The 22,308-nt window shown below is 40.5% G+C and overlaps 1 protein-coding gene across 1 annotated transcript in view; it reads right to left on the bottom strand.

Annotated features, from left to right (window-relative positions):
* Positions 1-7,214: 7,214 nt before the first annotated feature.
* The window catches only part of NUAK1 (NUAK family kinase 1), a 179,085-nt gene continuing 163,991 nt past the window's right edge, over positions 7,215-22,308 (bottom strand). The window contains exons 5-7 of the mRNA XM_073556955.1: positions 15,973-16,092; positions 14,708-14,840; positions 7,215-14,531 (exon numbers count right to left, since the gene is read on the bottom strand). Coding sequence (XP_073413056.1) covers positions 13,405-14,531; positions 14,708-14,840; positions 15,973-16,092 — 1,380 coding nt within the window. The 3' untranslated portion in view covers positions 7,215-13,404. The remainder of the gene's footprint in view (positions 14,532-14,707; positions 14,841-15,972; positions 16,093-22,308) is intronic.

The raw sequence follows: 22,308 nt of genomic DNA, 5'->3' as shown, positions 1-22,308 counted from the left end.
AATTTGGCGAAAATTTCGCAATTTTCCAAATTTGAATTTTTATGCCCTTAAATCACAGAGATATGGCACACAAAAACGTAATAAATAACATTTCCCATATGTTTACTTTACATCAGTACAATTATGGAACCAAAATTTTATTTTGTTAAGAAGTTATAAGGGTTAAAAGTTGACCAGCGATTTCTCATTTTTGCAACACCATTTTATTTTTACGCACCACATCACATTTGAAGTAACTTTGCGGGGTCTAGATGATAGAAAATACCCAAAAGTGATACCATTCTAAAAACTGCACCCCTCAAGGTGCTCAAAACCACATTCAAGAAGATTATTAACCCTTCAGGTGCTTCACAGGAATTTTTTGAATGTTTAAAAAAAATGAACATTTAACTTTTTTTCACAAAAAAATTATTTCAGGTCCAATTTTTTTATTTTACCAAGGGTAACAGGAGAAATTGGACTGCAAAAGTTATTGTGCAATATGTCCTGAGTATGCTGATATCTGATATGTGGGGGGGAACCACTGTTTCGGCGTATGGCAGAGCTCAGAAGAGAAGGAGCGTCGTTTGACTTTTTCAATGCAAAATTGGCTGGAATTCAAATCGGACGCCATGTCACGTTTGGAGAGCCCCTGATGTAACTAAACTGTGGAAACCCACAAGTGACCCTATTTTGGAAACTAGACCCCCCCAAGGAACTTATCTAGATATGTGGTGAGTACTTTGAACCCCCAAGGGCTTCACAGAAGTTTATAACGTACAGCCGTACAATTAAAAAATCATATTTTTGCACAAAGATGATCTTTTCACCCCCAAATTTTATTTTCCCAAGGGTAACAGGACCCCAAAAGTTATTGTGCAATTTGTCCTGAGTACGCTGATACCCCACATGTGGGGGTAAACCACTATTTGGGCACATGGCAGAGCTTGGAAGGGAAGCAGTGCCATTTGACTTTTTTGGCTGGAATTTGGATCGGACGCCATGCCGTGTTTGGAAAGCCCCTGATGTGCCTAAACAGTGGAAAACCCCACAAATGACACCAGTTTGGAAACTAAACCCCCCAAGGAACTTATTTAGATGTGTGGTGAGCACTTTGAACCCCCAAGGGCTTCACAGAAGTTTATAACGCCCGGGCGTGAAAAGAACAAAATCATATTTTTTCCACAAACATGATCTTTTAGTCCCCAATTTTTTATTTTCCTAAGGGTAACAAGATAAACTGGACCACAAAAGTTGTTTTGCAATTTGTCCTGAATAGGCTGATAGCCCATAAGTGGGGGTACAACACTGTTTGGACGCATGGCAGAGCTTGGAAGGGAAGGAGCACCGTTTGACTTTTTCAATGCAGAATTGGCTGGAATTGAGATCAGACGCCATGTTGCGTTTGGAGAGCACCTTATGTGCCTAAACAGTGGAAACCCCCCAATTCTAACTCCAACACTAACCCAAACACACCCCTAACCCTAGTCTCAACCCTAATCTCAGCCCTAACCCTAGCCCTAACCCTAGACCTAGCCCTAACCCTAATGGGAAAATGGAAATAAATACATTTTTTTTTAAATTTTATTATTTTTCCCTAACTAAGGGGGTGATAAAAGGGGGTTTGATTTACTATTTATGGCAGGTTTTTATGTTTGGCAGCTGTCGCATGCTAAAACACACTTTTTATTGTAAAAATAGTTTTTGCATCACCACATTTTGAGAGCTATAATTTTTCCATATTTTGACCCACCGAGTCATGCGAGCTCTTAGTTTTTGCAGGACAAATTGACGTTTTTATTGGTACCATTTTCGGGCACGTGACTTTTTTGATCGCTTTTTGTTCCAATTTTTGGGGCGCAGAATGAACAAAAACCAGCGTTTCATTAATTTCTTTTGGGGGGTGTGTTTACACCGTTCCGTGTGTGGTAAAATTGATGAAGTGGTTTTATTCTTCGGGTCTGTATGATTACAGCGATACCTCATTTATGTCTTTTTTTATGTTTTGGCGCTTCTATGCAATGAAAACAATTTTATATAAAAAATATTTTTGCATCGCTTTATTCTGTGAGCTATAACTTTTTTATTTTTTCGTTGATGATGCTGTATGGCAGCTCATTTTTTTTGAGGGACAAGATGACTTTTCAGCGGTACCATGGTTATTTATATAAGTCTTTTTGATCGCGCGTTATTGCACTTTTTGTTCGGCGGTATGATAATAAAGTGTTGTTTTTTTGCTTTGTTTTTTATTTTTTTTTAAGGGGTTGGCTAAAAGGGTTAACTAATAGGACAGTTTTATAGGGCGGGTCGTTACGGACGCGCCGATACTAAATATGTGCACTTTTTTTGCTTTTTTTATTTCCAAAAAATGAATTTATTATGGAATTTTTTTTTTTTATTTAGCGATTTTTTTATAAATTATTTTGACACTTTCTTTATTCTTTTTTACTTTATTACATTGTCCCAGGGGGGACATCGCTGTCATGTGTCAGATCACTGATCTGACACGTCACACAGCGCCGTGACAGATCAGTGATCTGACAGGCAGTGAAGCAGGCTTCTTCGTGCCTGCGCTCTGCAGGCATTGCGGTAGCCGTCTCCCTGCAGGCCTCCAAAGGCCCCCGCGGCCATATTGTATCCGGGGACCTGCAAGGAAGGAGGCCACCACAGCAGCGCAGCACATCGCGCTGCAGCAGGGGTTTCAGGGAAGCACGGAGGGAGCCCCCTCCCTGCCGATTTTTCTCTGAACCCCCGGTACACTGCGATCGTGTTTGATCGCAGTGTGCCAGGGGTTAATGTGCCGGGGCGGTCGGTGACCGCCCCTGACACATAGTGCCGGGTGTCAGCTGTGATAATCAGCTGACACCCGGACGCGATCAGCGGCACCCCCCCTGGGGAGCGCCGCTGATCGCGATGATGTACTATCCCATTCCCGGTCATAGGGGGATGAACCCTTTGTGACAGATCCAATTCGATACGTAATGATCAAGCCAATTTTTACATTTCTGAACACTGTCACTTTATGAGGTTTTAGCTCTGGAACGCTTCAACGTATCCAACTGATTCTGAGATTGTTTTTTGGTGACATATACTTCATGTTAGTGGTAAAATTTGTTCAATATGACTTGCATTTATTTATGAAAAAATTGGAAATTTGGCAAACTTTTTGAAAATTTTGCAATTTTTAAGCTTTTGATTTTTGTGTCCTTAAATCAGAGAGTGATGTCACACAAAATAGTTAAAAAATAACATTTCCCACATGTCTACTTTACATCAGCACAATTTTCTAAACAATTTTTTTTGTTAGGACGTTATAAGAGGTTAAAAGTTGATGAGCTATTTATAATTTTTCCAACTAAATTTACAAAACCATTTTTTTAGGGACCACCTCACATTCGAAGTGAGTTTGAGGGGTCAATATAACAGAAAATACCCAAAAGTGACACCTTTCTAAAAATTGCACCCATCAACGAGTGCAAAACCACATTCAAGAAGTTTATTAACCCTTCAGGTGCTTCACAAGAGTTAAAGCAATGTTGAAGGAAAAAATTTACATTTTACTTTTTCCACAAAAAATTTACTTTGGAACCAAACTTTTTTATTTTCACCAGTGTATCAGGAGAAAATAGACCACAAAATTTGTTGTGCAATTTCTCCTGAGTATGTCGATAACCCGTATGTGGGGAAAGCCACTGTTTGGGCACATGGCAGCGCTCAGAAGGGAGGGAGCACCATTTGACTTTTTGAACGAAAAATTGGCTGGAATCAATGACAGGCGCCATGTCGCGTTTGGAGACCCCCTGATGTACCTAAACAGTGGAACCTCCCCAATTCTAACTCCAACACTAACAAAGCCCTAACCCCAACACACCCCTAACCCTAATCCCAACTCTAACCATAACCCTAACCCCATCAACACAACCCTAGCCCCAACACAACCCTAGCCCAAACCCTAACCCTAGCTCTAACCCTAGCCCCAACTGTAACCTGAGCTCTAATATCAACCCTAACCCTAGCTCAACCCCTAACCCTAGCTTGCTGTGAATTCGCTTTCTGGCCTCCCTCTGGTTATTACTGAAGGTAGTGGAGCTGGTCACATTGACAGAGGGGTTGCGAGTTCTCTTTCTGGGCTCCCTCTGGTGGTTACTGGAGGTAGTGGAGCTGATCTGATTGACAGAGGCTGGCCACCTTATGAGGATGACGATTGGAGATCTGGGGTTTCAGATTGGGATTTAAGACTGCTGACTCTCTCTATCCCTGCTGATTTTCTTCCTGTGCCTTCTGAGGTCTGATGTCTCCTGCTCTGTCTCTGCATGGTTCAGCTAAGTGGTTCATTTGCTATTCTGTTTGCATTTGATCTGGTTTTGTCTATCTCTGCTTTGTGCGGGTCAGCCAGCTCCGGCTGGGGCTGTGCTGAATCAACACCCATATGTTACTGCTTGTGCCAGTTTGTTTTATCCCCTGTTATATTGGTCTCTTTTTGCTTTGCTTTCAGAATATACCAGAGTGCTGATATAGTGGGGGCGAAGTCGTGCGACTTCAGTGTTTTTTGTGCATCAGATGTGTTGGACTTTTTGCAGGGTTTTATGCGTTATTGCAGACAGTGTCTTTCCTTTCCTGTCCTGTCTAGTCAGTGTGGACCCCATCATTTACTCAGTCTATTTTCCTGCTTGCGTTTGTGTTTTTATCTTGTCTCACCGACAATATATGTTTGGGGGCTATCTATTCCTTTGGGGTCTGCTCCGGGGCAGTTTAGATTTCCCCTTTCTTGCTTTAGGCTGTTAGCTCTCTGGCTCTGCCAAGGCGTCTAGGATCATCGTAGGTACGTTCCACGGCTGCTAGTTGTGTGGATAGGATCAGGGGTCTGCAATCCACTTAGTTACCAACCTCTTTGATTTTCTGTGGCTTAGCCTGGGCCTGCTATCCTCCTCGGTGACCCATTCATAACACTAGCCCCATCCCTATCCCTAGCTGTAACCACCTACTATAACCTCAATCATAACCCTAACCCTAATGGAAAAATGTTAGTAAATACATTTTTTTTATTTTATTGTTTTTACCTAACTAAGGGGGTGATAAAGGGGGGTTTGATTTACTATTTTTTTTTTAATTTGTTCACCTTGATAAGGTCTATCACAGTGATCAAAATGAACCAATAGGAGAAATCTCCTATTGTTGCCCGGTGTCGACCGGCAGATCTCAGCGGGCACACTGCGCATGCACCCGCTATTTTCTTCACGGAAGACGATGCAGAGGGATGGGGGACACAGCCGGAGGGTCCGGGAGACACCAAAGGTACTGAGGGGCTTGGGGGACCCCATTTCTCTATCCTCTGATGTGCCAGATCATATCAGAGGAGAGAGAAATAAATAGGATGCCAGGCTTTTTTTTTGTTTGCAGTCGCAGGCACTGGAGTCGGTAAAAACCGACCGAAATCATGGTAGCTGAGACCCCGGAGATTTTTTTCGACGCTGGGGGGCGCTATATCCCTATTTCTCAGCACCAATAAAAGGGCCACTGAGGAATAAGTACCCTTAACTGCCGCCGTTAAAACGTGTATCAGTGGTTGCTAAGGGGTTAACATCATGTGTTTTCTCCTGCATTGTTTCCTTCTATTCACCTTGCTTTTGTTTCCATATTTTCACTTTTTGTTTTAATGCCATTGCCAATTGAGCATCCAACTACCTACTCCAACAAAGCTCTAGCAAAACATACATTTTTTTTGACGTGCTAAATGTTATATTGATTTTTTCGGATTGTCTCCAATTAATTTGCAGCAACTAAACCTTATTTGTCAGTGATATGTCAACAGAACCAATGATGAGGTCATACAGTGGGAGACATTTATTTAGACCGGTGTACTTTTCAAATTCAAATTCAAAGAAGCTTTATTGGCAGGACTAAAAACACATTAGTTTTGCCAAAGCAAGTGTGCAAAAGGGAATAGGGATAGGGACTGTAGGGATGTTGGGTAGTGTACTTTATGCTGATCTTAATAAAAAAAAACATACTGGTGTTAAAAGCATGATACCTGTTAAAAAATTTGGCACATCAAATCCTCCCTGTCAAAAAATAAAATCATATTGTCAGCAAATCTTGATATAGGTCTTCTGAAGTCACTCAAGTATTTTTGACCACTTGCCTTCCAGGAATCTATAATGGCATAATGGCAGCCGGTATTAGCTTCTGTTTTCAGCCACGTCTAGTGTATCCAGTGTTCTTGAACTAAGAACATGTGATTTACAGTAATTTTTTATGGCAGTTTTGATGAAAGTGCATGCTGGAGTCAGACACTCCTGATTCATTAAAAGGCCCTACAAATCTTACTCCAGTCTGTGAATGGAGTAAGATTTGTGGTGTAGTGAACACTACTGTTGTTCATTAATTTAAATGAGGGTAGCCATTGCCACATTCCACTACAGCTCTGCCCATTTTGAGTTAGCTGTGCAAAAATGGAGTGGGAATGCCAAAAGGTGAAAAATTTTAAACACAGCCTCGCGTTGCATCAAAATTGTGTGACGTTTCAAAACTTTTTACCCCAGAATTCTGGGGTAAAATCTTGAATACTTTGGGATCTATGATTCTGTTTAATTCAAGCACACCTGATATAACTATTGAAGCCCTTATTTATTAGCGATAGATGTGCTTGAGGCAAGATCTGATTAGCCACTGTGTGCCCTTATGAGGTATTCTGATCAGGGGATGAATAATTCAGAGACTGTAGTTGCCATTAAAAACAGCATTTGGTGTTGAATTTGGAGAAACCACTTGTTATATTAGTTGTGTTGAGCTGGAAATTTTTTTGTTCTTGGTTTATTGCAAACAGCAGAAAGTTTGTAAATTGTTCTTATAAACCTACTTTGCGGTGGTTAATGAATAATTTTGATTGCAATTGTACTTTGTGTCGTAGGTTTATAAAAGTAGAACACAATTTGAGCTACATGCCAACACCATGAAATGCAACTTTTATCAAACCTTAAGAGGCTGAACCGTATGTTACCAATTCCTCTAGGAGGTGGTCAATCTCTCTCTCTGGATTTTTTTGGTAGCCAAGTACACAAAAAAAGTGTCCAGTTTTTATTTTTTCACACATACTCCATGAAACATCTACTTGTATAAAACATGATCTAGTACTAATGACCAAGTTATTATCAGTTTCCAAAATTGTATGTGCATCTTAAATACAGATTAATGCTATTGCACTTATTGCATAAATAATATCTTAGACAAACGAAGACAGTAATCGTGGTATTTTATTCAATATAAAAATCAGATAAAAAATACCAACATTTATGCGGTTAACACTTCCTAGGCAACATCCTTGAGTACAAATTCCACTTTAATTAATAAACCAAAAATTGGCAGAACGTTGCACCAATTAAATTATACCAAATATATTATACTTTTGAAACTGATTTAAGAGCAATAAATAAAAGGCAGACTCAAATTAAAAAAAAAATCACAATTGCATTACAAAAATATTAAATAAAATAACAAATGCTAGTAATGTGCAGTCAAGTTTTTTTTTTTTTTATGTCTTCTAGGAATGAAAACATGCCAGTACGTCTCTAAATAACATTTCCAGTTAGGCAATAAGCACTTAAATTGCTGCTCATTCACAAAAATCCACTTACCAAAAAAAAAACAAAAGGCCTGGGCAAACGCCGTCTGTACAGAGTACCAATTCTTTGGTAGCATGCACCTTTCAGAAATACATTACAAAGAATACATTCATCGGGGAAATATGGCCTCTAGTTACTGTATAGTTCTCCCCATGTATTCTACAAGTATATAGAAAATCCTAGAGAATTTTAATAGCATATAGAAAATAGTATCCACTTATTACACGTTACACTTATAGGCATCTAAGCAAACAAAATCTATATCTATGAATAAATTCTTACACTGTCGCTGTAAAGTCCATTAACAACCACAACAGTTGTCCCAAACTAGTGCAGTTTTAAATATAGTAGTACTGTACTAATAAATCCAAGATCTCGTCAAGTTAAAGGACTTCTCATGAAGACGCCTTTTTGGATTTAAGCAAGTCCAATAGTCAGCTTTTATCCCCAGCAAGGCAGCAGGGGAAAATGTAGTATTGCATGTAAGTCAGTCAAAAGCGTATCTAGCCATGGACTATATGGACGTGCTTGGTCTGCCCGTGTGAGAGCCACTCTTTGTGTGACGCTCTCTATTCTAGCTCATAAACAAGGGTCCTGAGCAGGGGATTTCTCTATCACATCCATATGCTCTCATAGGGATCTTCATCAGAAACCTTTGAGGCTATACTCACACGTTGCATACTTGGCGAGACCTTTAAAAGGAATCTGTAACCAGGTTTTTGCTATGTAATCTGACAGCAGCATTGGGACATAGACTAATTCCAGTGATGTATCACTTAGTTTACTGGGTGCAGCAGTTGTGATAGAGTCACAGTTTTCTCCGCTGCAGAGCTTGGAATGCAGAGCCCTGTATAACCCCACCCAAACCGCTAATTGGCAGCTTCCTGTGTGGAATTTAGAGTGATATTGGTAATCACTGGTGGGGATGTGGTTGGACTAGGATGCACGAGGCCAGCTGTCCTGCAGCCATAATCTCCTGTTGATAAAACACTGATTGTTTTGATTCAGCAAAACACAGACCGGCAAGTGACACATCGCTGGAGTTAGGGTCTCTGCTCCTAAACTATGGTGATCACAGATCACATAGCAAAAACCTGGTGACACATTCATTTTAAGCGCAGATTCTCTGCACGTAAATTCTGCAGCATTTTATATTATTGACAAAGTGATGAGTTTTAACTTAACCTCATCTACACGATGCATTTTTTTCTGTGCATAATCCGTGTGTAAATTGGCTTTACGAGTTGCTTTTGTAAAAATGTATAGCGTGCTAACTTCTCTCTCCGCGGTAACAAAATGCACGTAAAACTGCGCGATTAAGTGCAGAAATTATGCACAGATTTTAAATGCAGAAATGCTGTGAATTTCATTCAAGAAATCGATGGACATAAGGTCCACAAATATGCAACACTCGATCCCGCCCTCAAAGTACTATATATTGCTTTAGAATTGTTCATTTTATTATGCCGACGAACACGAGAATGACATAAACCATACAAAACAGCAAACACAATAAATACCATAAATATGCCCAGTTGACCGAACATCAAAAAACACAGTGAAAGGGCACAATATGCGCAGAATACAAAAGTTAAAACCAATTATAAAATACTTTTAAGTACATCTTAATTATAAAATTATCGTAAACATGACTACAAGAAAATAAGGTTACTCCATATATTTGATTAAGAATAATGGTTTGTCACACATCTGTTGTCTCTAGCTGTCATGTAAAATCAAAGGTCTTAAGTAGACCATGAAAAGTTGTTCCTGTATCATCAATAAAAAACGGATGCTAGTTGTTGCCGTAAATTTATCATTTACTATGTTATGGGGCTATAAAAATTTTCTTAAGTGCCAATATTAATAAAAAACGTGATTGCCCCAAAATAACTTGGGGCCAATTGTAACCCACAGGCCTCAGACATCATATGTTGTGATCTAACATAAATGGTGGTAATATATTTCAAAAAAGCACCCTTTTTTGAGTGACAGGGCAGTGGATATTTTTTGTTAGCCAAGATACTTTTATACTACATTTCCAGACAATAAAGATGGCTCAACTATGACATATACAGCTATGTAACCAGATTTATACATATTTTAAACATTATCAAAGATCCACCTGTGCAAGATTTTCTAGTTATTTTACTCAGGAAGAATTAATAATCACTTAAATCTTATATTCGAGAGCTAGTCTCCATTTCATTGGTTTCCTCTTCCTTTACAGTGGACAGCGTAGACCACAGCATTGTTTTTGCCAGTGTCCGTTTCAATATAAATCTGTCATAGCTGTTTAAGGAGTCATAAAGGACTTTGTTATTACTTTTTTAGCTATGAGGCAAAACAGATATCTGCCTGTTGTGCCCTGTGATGATGTATCCCGGCGCAGGCGGAGATTGTCAGGCTTCAATTTACCTACCGTCAACAGAGCACCTCTTTCACTTCTGGTCTGCTCAGTGAACAGAGAGTCACTGCGAATACCATGCTCATCGACAGTCGGTTCCATGAACGGAGCAGGGAGTTGGCTGTCAATCAGCATGGCATCGGCAGTGATGCCCATCGACAGCACAGGACGGAAGAAAAAACACTACTCTGACAACGTAATGCAACAAGAAGCAGGAGAATCTTCAAGCTGGAATGGAAAATCGCAGATCAAAAAAGGCAGGTAGTTAATAACTACTTGCGATAAGTTCCTAGCCCCATAACCATGAATCCCAAAGTCCCAGATCACCGCATTAATAGCAGACACCATGGCACTAATGTGAATAGATTCTTATTAGTATGTGCAATACAAGTTTCCGCATATCGTTTGCCCAGGCCTGTTATCCAAAGCGCGCATGTTTTCAAGAGATCCAGTTGGCCACTGAGCACTTTTATGGCAGAAGTTACTTTAATCACTTTCTCAGAACTAATACCTGTCATAGACCCACCATAATTGTACTACGTATTCTGTCTTCCGGTCCCATCTTTATGCTTTCCACTTACCATTTCAATCCCATTTCTGAACAGACATCCCGTTACATTCCACATATGCAGCTTTTCTACTTGCCATGAGCCCCTTCCATCAACATTTTATAAACAGCCTGATCCAAGGTCACATATCCTACTCTGAACCCATAAATATTTCAGATCTTTTATTTGCTGACAGTGAGAGCAAAGAAATGTGAACTGTATGCTCCACTGAGTATTTGCCAACAAAAATGGTTGTAATGGGTTCTTCATGTGAAATACATCTGGAAGTGTGTCTCAGCTACAACTCAACCAAGGAGAGTGCCGCTTTCATTTTTAGCTAGGCGTTCTCAAATTTTATTTGGCATATATTTGCAAATATGCTTTAGATCCTAAGGAAAACATAAAAGAAGGGAACACCCATACCAAAATGGTTGGGCACCTGTCACTACATTTTCTAATGGATTGGGTTTTTTTTTTAAGAATCCCATAAATTCTGAAAACAGACATGATAAAAAAACACCAACTGTGGCAGTGAAATATTTGGCAGGTTCCAGCTATATTTTAAACTTTTAATGAAAAGTCATAATGGGTCCTATAAATCTAAGACCGTCTGCTTTTTCTTAACGTCTGCTCTTACACTCAGAGCCATAAAACATAGATTTATGTCGCCTTTAATATGCAATCCGCCTCTGATAATCTGCTACTACAAAGCATATATGCTCTACAAGGTGAATAAAACCACAAAGAGGTAACAACAATGTAAAAGTAGTGATAACCCCTGCATCATGTTTATAAGCTCTTACGTAGCATGTGATAAAACACAATTCTGACATTGTTTTTTGAGAATAGTTAAGGTAAAAATGACTATGCGATGTGATTCTTCTTGTTAAAACGATTACGGCGATACCCAACATGTCCAGTTTTTGCAATATTTTAGTAATGAAAAATCTGAGGTTTCGAAAAAAAATTTGGGGATTGGGGTTGTTTTGCCATTTTCCAAGACAAGTAACATTTTTATTTTTCGACCAATAGAGCCATAATAATGGTTTATTTTTTTGCCGGGCAATACAACGTTTATATTAGAACCATTTTGGGATAGATGTGAATTTTTGTTTGCTTGTTACAGCCTTTTTTTGTGGAATTGCGGAGACCAAAAAAACTTTGGCGTTCTTACATTTTTTTACATTTACAGTGTTTACTGATCGGGTTAATTGTTTTTATATTTTGATAGATCTGACTTTTCTGAAAAGTGGCGATACCGCATGTGCATTTTTTAAAAATATTTTTATTTTCAAAAGAGTGGGAAAAAGGGTGAAATTTTAATTTTTTTTAAATTTTTTCTCTTTTTTTGTTACCGTTATTGTTAGCCCCCTTAGGGGATGTGATGGTCCGATCTCTTGTACTGTATACAGCGATGAGAGAGCATCTCTGAATTTAGCAGAAATCACGGTCTCCTTTAAAGCCTGGCCACAGGCAGGGTTTCAAAGGAGCTCTGTAATGACAAGCACAAGGGTTATCAGCTGACCCGTCTATCATGACAACCCATCGGCAACCCGTGGTCGAGTCACGGACGTGCCAATGGGTGCAGAAAATGAAATGCGCACACATTGGCGCACGCTAAATGCCACCATCAGAGATTAACAGCGGCATTTAACAACTTAACAATCGCGGTCGGAGCACTGCTCCACCCATAATTGTTAGTGGCAGGTCCTGGCTGTAATACACAGCCACCACCTGTTGGGTATGGGTCGGGCTTGCTGCGTGAGCCTGTTCCATACACACGCTTCCAACAAGCGCTGTATGAAAGTGCTGTTTAGAGATTGTATTAAAACTAAGCCTACTTTTGAATGCAAAACAAATTTCCTTCCAATTTTCTGCAGTTAGTCTGCAATATGGGAATTTTGTCATTCATTTGCTGAGGATTCCACATTCGCTTTGCAAAGGGTAAATTCTTGAAAGAAAATCATCAAAACAGATGAAATGCTGCAGATGTCAAAATCCGCATTCCAACGCAATTTCTGTAGAAAACGTCAATATTTTTAAAATCTCATCTATTTAGCTGTACTATATTACACTGCAGCTTTCCATAAGTGTGCATTTACCCCAAACATATTGATCTTATTCTTATGTTCAGTTGTTAATAAAGTACAAAATGTGACCAGAGAAAAGCTTTTATGCTTGTATCCTGGTGACAACATTTACAGCACTTGCATTGTGGCAGCTCAGTGTCTATAAAGAGACACTGGATGTCATAGACGTCACTTACAAACTCGCTTTGTATGTACGGTAACAGTAAGACATTCAATACGTCACTGAACTGCCACAAACAGGGTAAAAAGTACTGTAGGGACACATGCAAGAGTGTTCTCATCTTCTGATAGTTCAGCACAAGAAACTAAGATTTAATGATCATTTTAATATATTTATAACATGCCAAAGGGACTTTAATTTATGGTACTCTCTTTAGGAGAGTATATTATGTTATTATTCTTGGAAAAGGTATAAATGATTATTTTGTTGTTTGATCAAATCTATTTTGAGCTAATCGCATGCTAACAGTTCATTCTAAACTAAAAAGTGGCTAAAGAAAATCAGTCAAAACGGGCTAACTTATTACCGATTTGTGTAAGTCATGCTACTTGAGTATTTTATATATTTCTCCCATAATTTAGCAGTTTCCTCAAATGTTGTCAACACTGTATTCCACAGGTAACATCACACTTTTAATGGAAAGAATTGTTTCCCAATACTCCTATTGTTTTGGCGTGTTTAACAGTATGTGACACTCTCCACTATCACTGTCAGCAAAGTAACTTCTGTGCCATAAAAGCTTATAGTCCCTCAGTAACTATTTAAGCTTGTTGCAGATCTCTAAAGCTTTTTTGTAAACCTGAGTGACGTCATCCATATCTGAAAGCAAAGAAAAACTGCTGTCAGCAAAGCGATTGCGGTATCGTTTCAAATTCTGAGGCCGAGGACTTTTAGGAAGTCCTTCAAAATCTTTAATAAAGAGGATATTTTCAGCTGAAACACAACTACGTATTCTTTGTCTGTTTGGTCTTCCGGCTGTTAATTCAAGCAATTCAAAAGAGTCATTAGACAAAATGCTGTCATCACTTATGACACTAGATGGACGACTGTAGCTTCGAGAAAGACCTTCTCCTGGTGCAAGACCTTGCTCCATTGATTCCAGTGATGTTGTGGCAGGTCCAGCCACTGAGGAGTCTGTGTTGCTATTAGAATATTTACTGTTGTGCTTTAAAATTCCTTTCCGCCTGTATGATAGACTGTGAGAAACTGTTCGTTTTGTTTCTGTAACAACTTGAGATGTCTCATTGCTCTCCGTTTCATCATTGTCTAATAATTCTGAAGACTCACTTCTCTCTGGTGATGAATAGTAGCCAGATTCCCTTTGCTGAGTCTTTTTTAAAATGCCTTTCTTTGGCATTGGTGTAGACTGCTTTGAACTATATAGTATTGATTTCTCAAGCTCCCTTGTACTGTTAGAAGATGGACTTGTGAGCACTTTCTCAGTGGCAGGTTTACATGTAGGAGACAATACTGGGCTGATGACCCCTTCTATGTAACCAGCACTGTGGCAGCGGTGTTCACTGTTACTCCTCTTTTTCAAGATGCTCTTAGGCCTCTTTGATATGGTTGTTTCTTCTTGTAATGCCTGAGCAATGTCATTGTCCTTTTTGGATTTCTTCAAAGACCTCTGTCGATCAAGAGATGCTTCAGATGGTTTTGAAAGGCACTTGGTTTTGTTCTCTGATTCCATCTGCCGATTAGTGGAGCGATTATGCCAGTCAATGAACCTGGCAAGCAATGGAGATTCTGAGTCCTTTAAGACATCACAGTCACACACACTTGTCTTATAGCTCCAGTTAACCCACCAATGGTTTGCAATATCCTCAATGGTTGCTCGACGCTCAGGATTAACCATTAGCATCCATCTGATTAGTCCACGAGCATCTGCAGAGAAAAATAATATTAAAATGCTAAATCCTTTGTGTCATAAGGCACATCTTATATTTACAGTTATTTTTTTACTGAGTGCATGCTATAAAAAAAATTAGTCTTTCAACTGAAACAGGTTCATACAGTTCCAACTAAAATTATTATTCTCATTATCACCATGAAGTACCTACCTGATGGCTGGGTTGGCTCTCTATATTCTCCACTGCTTATTTGTCGAATTAGATTTTTATGATCAAACCCATCAAATGGCATGGTGCCATACACCAGAGTATAGAGAAGTACCCCAAGTGCCCAACTGTCAACCTGAAACAAAAAGGAACATTTTTGAGTTTTAGTATTATATACTGTCATGTTAAATTTGCATTTCCGAATTATCAGAAGCAGTGTGATCTTTAAAGGGAATATGGTATGTCATCAGGAAATAACATTTTGTCTAAACTCTTTAAATTTGTTTTTTATTCTAAATTGACTGCATTCTTTTTCAATTTTTTTTCCTTTGTTTTCTTAAAATTTTTCAAATCACTATATATACTAAAAATAGAATCTGAAATTTTGCAAGTTTCACAATGACTACTTGCACCACACTCACACTTTCTGGTCATTGCTGTAGACTTTTCAGCAGTCTCATTATCATCAGCTAGGATTACCATGAAAGGTAACACCTGTATACACAGTTGCTAACACAGTGTTGTTCAATTACAATAGGTCATGATCAAGGCTCGCCTTCTCTCCCTCCTTACAGAATGATCTTTGCAGAGATCAGAGCATGTCTAGAATCAGGTACGGACTGGGGCTGAAATTCAGCCCTGGCATTTGAAATGACACAGACCCATGCTGTCCCTGCCCCCATGTACCAGATGGGATATATTACCCTGGATTGAAGAAAGGAGGATTTACTACAAGACCAATATTTCTAATGACACCCGTGGCCTGCTGGGGTAAGTAACATTGTGCTCCGTCACAACTCTTATCAGTATGGGTGTCTTGAGAACACCGATTCTGTTAACAACGTAGCAGACAAGGCAGCCCACAACCAGACAGGCCCTTCTGGCATTTGCCAGAATTGCCAGATGGCCTGTCCGGACCTGTCTAGAATACACTAGTACACAAGTCTTTTGACACTATTGTTAAATACAGATTAAAGACATTTGCTGTAAGCACCAATTCTCAGCCACTACACAGTGAATGAAGCTGTACTGTACACCTCTGTTCACTGTATTTAGACGCCCATCAATCTGATAATAATGACCTATCCAATGGATGCGTCATCAATAACATTAGCCCTGACAACCCTTCTAATATTTACAACAATTTATTTGCCATCAATTTCAACAGAAGAACATGTGGATGTGCAGCCTTATGGACTGATGTGCCAGTCCACTGTAGGTTTATCTGCAGCCTATCTCGATCTCTGAAAATACCAGGCACCACTTACCTCTGGGCCTCGATAGGGCTTTCCATTTACAATTTCAGGGGATGCATAAAGAGGACTGCCACAAAATGTCTGCAAAAATTTGTCTTTTTGGTAGAGATTTGACAGGCCAAAATCTGCAATCTGTAAGACAAGGTGAAAACACTTATTGTATACATTTTAACAAGCTTTGACTATATATCCAAAGCCAATGCAATCAAGTTCTTAATACACAGATTTCACCATAAAACAATAACAAGCAACTGATTTATTTTTTGAACTATTAGCTTTATCTATTGTCTTCCGTGCAGATGAAAAACCCTTCTGTCAGCCTAATTCCCCTATAATTTCTATTGTACGTATAGTAATTGCACCATTCTACTATACAAAATATGGTCCTAAAGGTAAATCAGGGAGAAAAATAACACCAATGGTTGATGAATGTCTTAACAGTAAAGCAATGTATTGAATTAGACAATAGTATGCAACTACAATTGTGTCATTAGTGTGCAAAAAAACTAGAGATAGTTTTTCTAAATAATTAAAAAAACAGCGTGGGGACCTCTCTATTCTTGATAACTAGCCTTGCTGAAGCTGACAGCTGAGGTTGCATCCCCCAGCAGTGAGTTTTGCCTGGCTGGTTAGCAAAAATACAGGGGAACCCACGCCGTTTTTAAAAAAAATGATTTATTTACAGAGCTGGAGCGGCTGATGAATACTCCCATCCACCGCTCCTGCTCTCCACTGTAATTAGCGGCAGCAAGTGTTGGATGATGGGATCAGTAATCCCATCAGCTGACACCAGTGACCGGAGGTAAACTTTATACCTCCGATCACAGCTGAGCACTCATGCTGTCTTTTGACAGCCTGAGAACAGTGGCTCTCTGACTGGCGGGGATGATTTCACCGCTGATAAGAAGTGATGTTTGCAGCTCTGCTATGCACATGACAGCGTGGCAAACACCTGGTGTTTGGGCAGCCAAGCCTGAACAGTAACACGGACTTCCTGGTGAAGTCCGTGTTCGGTGTCTTTCCCCGAACAGCAGGTGTTCGGTACGGACGCCGAACTTTACTGTTCAGGTTCGCCCATCTCTAAAAAAACAATACTGATACTGTACATACACTCAATACTGGTGCTGCTTTAAAAACTATTATACATTTAATATACATTTATATCTAAAAAATAAGCATTTGGCCTGTGTTCAGACCTAATTCTCAGACACACACATTTCTCTGAATTCCTCTTATCATTTCTCACTGGCTGCAGGAAGTTGCTCTTAAGCCTTTAGACGTGTGTCCTGCCAGTCAAGAAGAAAATAATGAAACATTGACACTACTAATGAATCTATGCTAGACCCTGACCTTTGTCCAGACTCTCAATATTCCGAACATTTTCCCTTAAAGTTGCGCTCTATGCTTTCCTTACAAAAACACATAGTTCTTAATGGCTTGGAATGTATGAAACATGAAATGCGAGGCATAATATATTTGTTTTCTCATGAAGGAGCGGTTTCTGCAGCCATGTTTTCATTATGGCTATTCAGGAAAAAAGTATTTACATTAAAGTCCACTCCCATCCTCGCAGACTGATGCTTATCGGCTTTTCCCATTAAACTTGTCAGACTCCTTGAAACAAGATTAATAGGATTTCAGATTACTTTAAGGTCTGGCACTTAAAACCCAGCAATTTAGTTATTTAAAAAGAGTCAAAAACAGGTTAGGACTTTAGAGAAATATTATAGGTTTAACTCTATTTTTAGAACATGTCCACATTTCCATTGATATTCAGGAACATGGTAGAAAACTGTACTATAACTAACAACACACTTTCTCAACCAATGCAGTGTGAGTGACATGATGGGCCATTATTTAGTTTCTGTTTTTGGCTTGGGTAACTTTGTTGGTGTGCTATGAAGATTGCAGTGGTGCATTGGAACATCACACCTTAATAATGTCAATGCAGCCGCACTGACACACAGCAGAAATTGATTGCGACTAGTGATGAGCGAGTATACTCTTTGCTTGGGTGTCCTCCGAGTATTTTGGCGTGCTCGGAGATTTAGTTTGTGTCCACGCAGCTGCATGAGTTGCGGCAGCTAGACAGGCAGAATACATGTGGGGATTCCCTAACAAACAGGCATTCGTCACATGTATTCAGGAGGACACGCGAGCATGCTTGAGAAAACCCGAGCAACGAGTATACTTGCTCATCACTAATTGCGACTGTCAACAAAATTTCAAGCTTGTTTTGATTTTTAGTCACCCTTTGCAAATTGTACATGACCTTCCCATTATAGATCACAATGCAAGTTGCAAACGGCTATGACTTGCTTAGGATTTTGCTACTATTCGGTAGCTTTGTCGGCTCAGTGGTCAGCACTGTTTCTTTGCAGCGCTGGGGTCCTGGGTTCAAATTCCACCAAGGGAAACATCTACAAGGAGTTTGTATGTTCTCCCCATGTTTGTGTGTATGTCTATGATTCTATTATTCTGTGACTGATCCCTCCCATACTACAAAGACATACTGATAGGGAATCTAGATTATGAGGCCCAATAGGGAAAGTGATGATACTGTCTGTAAAGCGCTGTGGAATTAATGGCGTTACATAAGTGAGTACAATAAATAAAGAGAAAATGCTTTCTAAAAGGTTAAGAAGGTTGTGAGACAGCACGTTACATAGCTATATCGCCTACTTGCAAAAAGACACATGACCATCAAGTTCAATTGAGTGATTGAAGAAGATGAAGACAAGGGGAAAGGGTGGGTTTACACTAGCCGGCCTACAGCGAACAAACTATGGCTGACTGGCTACATACAAGCCGATCAGTGGTCTTTTAATAGCATGTTTAGACTGACTGATTTCCAACTATAATCTGATCCTTCTGTAGCCATAGTGTATCACTATTATCTGCAGCACATATTCTGTTTACACAGGATGATGTTTTGTCGAGAATTACAAGTTTTAAGCAACCTTAAAAATCATTTCATCCGACGATCAAGCGTTTTGCTCATTCATTGGATGATTGGCAGCATGTTTTAGACAGGCCCATATAAATCCGCAGGTATTTTGGTCATGCCACGTGTCTGACATTTGATGTTGTGTGACCAAAGTTGGTATGTAGACAGATCCTCGTAGTGGTAACACCTTTACCTTACCTCGACCTAACACAGTAGCCCACCAAAAAAAAAAAAAAAGTTTGGTGATCTTAGTCTGGTTCAATAAAACCACTGAGGAGAAAGCTCTGGCCGTAATATGGAAGTGAAAATGTGGATGGCCAAAAACCAATTTCACATTTCAGTATTTGGGTCATTATTTCACATTACTATGTGAAAGCCAAAATCAGGCATGTAAATCTCTGTATCAGTTATCAAGCTAAACTGAGGTTAAAAGGGTTGTCCAAATTTGGGGACTATTTTTTTTCTTAAAGGGAAGGTGCCGTGTTTTTTCATAATTTAATGTAAAAAAGAAAATAGTATAAAAAGATATTGTCCCCTAAGCTTGACTCAGTGGTGTGTATGGTTTTTTTTTTTAACTATATTAATGCAGCCACTGGGGGCTGCCATCTTACCTCTCTGGCTGCTGAACGACACTTTCCATGCTCATTTACGGCAGTCTCTGGGCATAAGACTCAAGAGTCGGCTGCCGACCCTATCTGTATCACTGCAGCAGCATCAGCTGTGAACTGGGCACACCTCTGTGGGCAGCTCAATTCACAGCTGTAGGTGTGGCCAGGCGCCATCTTATTAGAGCTCAGTGCTTTCCTTTTAGCTACATTTACACTCTATTGCAAGCCCAGGATGCTGTACTGTTCCAGTATAACAGGGCTTGGATGTTCGCTCTGCACACACCAGCTGCAGGAGAGGGATACAGGATGAGCTCCTGGAGACCAAGCTGCTCTTTCCAAAACACCCGACCAGCTGCAGCCCCTGCACTTTCAAAACATAGGAGGAGCTGCTCCCTGCGCTTTCAAAACACTTGGCCATCTGATGGACATCTAATCCTATCCTGTGTGATACTGACTGCGGAGCCGTGTATCTAATCCTCTCCGTGTGTGATACTGACTGATGAGCCATGTATCTAAGGCTGTGTGCACACGCTGCGGAAAAGGTGCGGATTCATCCGCGTGGATTTTGTACAATCCGCAGGTGAAACCGCAGGTCAAAAGACCTGCGGTTTTACCTGCGGATTGCTCTGCGGTTTTGCCCTGCGGTTTTTCATCTCCTCAATGGAGGAGATGGCAAACCGCAGGAGAATCCGCAGAAAGAATTGACATGTCAATTCTTTCTGCGGATTGAAAACCGCAGATAATCCGCGCGGAAAATTCCGCACCGTCTGCACTGCGGTTTTTGATTCCCATAGGGAATCATTGTACTGTACACCGCAGCAGAAACTGCTGCGGGTCCGCAGCGGCCAAAACCTCTGCGGAACCGCAGCAAAATCCGCAGCGTGTGCACACAGCCTAATCCTCTCCTGTGTGATACTGTCTACTGAGCCGTGTATCTAATCCTATCCTGTGTGATACTGACTGCTGAGCTGTGTATCTAATCCTCTCCTGTGTGATACTGTCTGCGGGGCCGTGTATCTAATACTATTCTGTGTGATATTGACTGCTGAGCTTTGTATCTAATTATCTCCTGTGTGATACTGACTGCTGAGCTGTGTATCTAATCCAATCCTGTGTGATACTGACTGCTGAGCCATGTATCTAATCCTATCCTGTTTGATACAGTCTGCTGATCCGTGTATCTAATCCTATCCTCTGTGATACAGTCTGCTGATCCGTGTATCTAATCCTATCCTCTGTGATACTGTCTGCTGAGCCGTGTAGCTAATCCTATCCTGTGTGATACTGTCTGCTGAGCTGTGTATCTAATCCTATCCTGTGTGATACTGACTGCTGAGCCGTGTATCTAATCCTATCCTGTGTGATACTGACTGCTGAGCTGTGTATCCTCTCCTGTGTGATACTGACAGCTGAGCTGAGTATCTAACCCTATCCTGTGTGATACTGTCTGCTGAGCCGTCTATCTAATACTATTCTGTGTGATATTGACTGCTGAGCTTTGTATCTAATTATCTCCTGTGTGATACTGACTGCTGAGCTGTGTATCTGATCCTATCCTGTGTGATACTGACTGCTGAGCTGTGTATCCTCTCCTGTGTGATACTGACTGCTGAGCTGTGTATCTAACCCTATCCTGTTTGATACAGTCTGCTGATCCATGTATCTAATCCTATCCTGTTTGATACAGTCTGCTGATCCGTGTATCTAATCCTATCCTGTGTGATACTGTCTGCTGAGCCGTGTAGCTAATCCTATCCTGTGTGATACTGTCTGCTGAGCTGTGTATCTAATCCTATCCTGTGTGATACTGACTGCTAAGCCGTGTATCTAATCCTATCCTGTGTGATACTGACTGCTGAGCTGTGTATCCTCTCCTGTGTGATACTGACTGCTGAGCTGTGTATCTAACCCTATCCTGTGTGATACTGTCTGCTGAACCGTCTATCTAATACTATTCTGTGTGATATTGACTGCTGAGCTTTGTATCTAATTATCTCCTGTGTGATACTGACTGCTGAGCTGTGCATCTGATCCTATCCTCTGTGATGCTGACTGCTCAGCTGTGTATCTAATCTTATCCTGTGTGATACCGTCTGCTGAGCTGTGTATCTAATCCTCTCCTGTGTGATACTGTCTCCTGAGCCATGTATCTAATCCTATCCCGTGTGATACTGCCTGCTGAGCCACATATTTAATCCTATCCCGTGTGATACTGCTCTCCTGAAATACTCTGTGCTGCTGTCACCCTGCAGGTTTTATGTGTGATCTACATGGTGGTATTGTGTATGATCTATATGGCGGTATTATGTGTGAACTATATGGCGGCATTATGTGTGAACACTATGGCAGTATTATCTGCTAAAAGGGGACCCATTCTAGGGTCCGTGAGCACCTGCACACGGGTCAGGGGTAATAGTTAGGTGCAGTCAGGGGAGCGCTACTGTATGGCTACTTTTCCCCCCATCCTGCTTCCCAGCGTCACCCCGGACTGTGCCTGTCACCTCGCTTTCACACATCACCAGGACAGGATCTGAGGAGGGGAATGGGGTCTTTGCATGCAAAGTCTGGATCAGAACAGGCCATCAATCAGCAGAAATGTTTCCTGGATTTCTGTGGTGCTGTCACCCTGCGTCTCCCCCATATATCTCCCTCTGTGCCACCCCATAGACCAGCACACTGCTCTCCTGAAATACTCTGTGCTGCTGTCACCCTGCTCCCAGAATCCTTGCTGCCTGCCATCCTTGGTGACCCAAGACCCCATTCCTCTCCTCAGATCCTGTCCTGGTGATGTGT

Source organism: Dendrobates tinctorius, unplaced genomic scaffold (assembly GCF_039654945.1).
Source record: "Dendrobates tinctorius isolate UK_male_01 unplaced genomic scaffold, ASM3965494v1 ptg000241l, whole genome shotgun sequence".
Taxonomy (NCBI): Eukaryota; Metazoa; Chordata; class Amphibia; order Anura; family Dendrobatidae; genus Dendrobates; species Dendrobates tinctorius.
The sequence above is the reverse complement of the archived record's forward strand: the minus strand, read 5'-3'. Positions and strand labels throughout refer to the sequence as shown.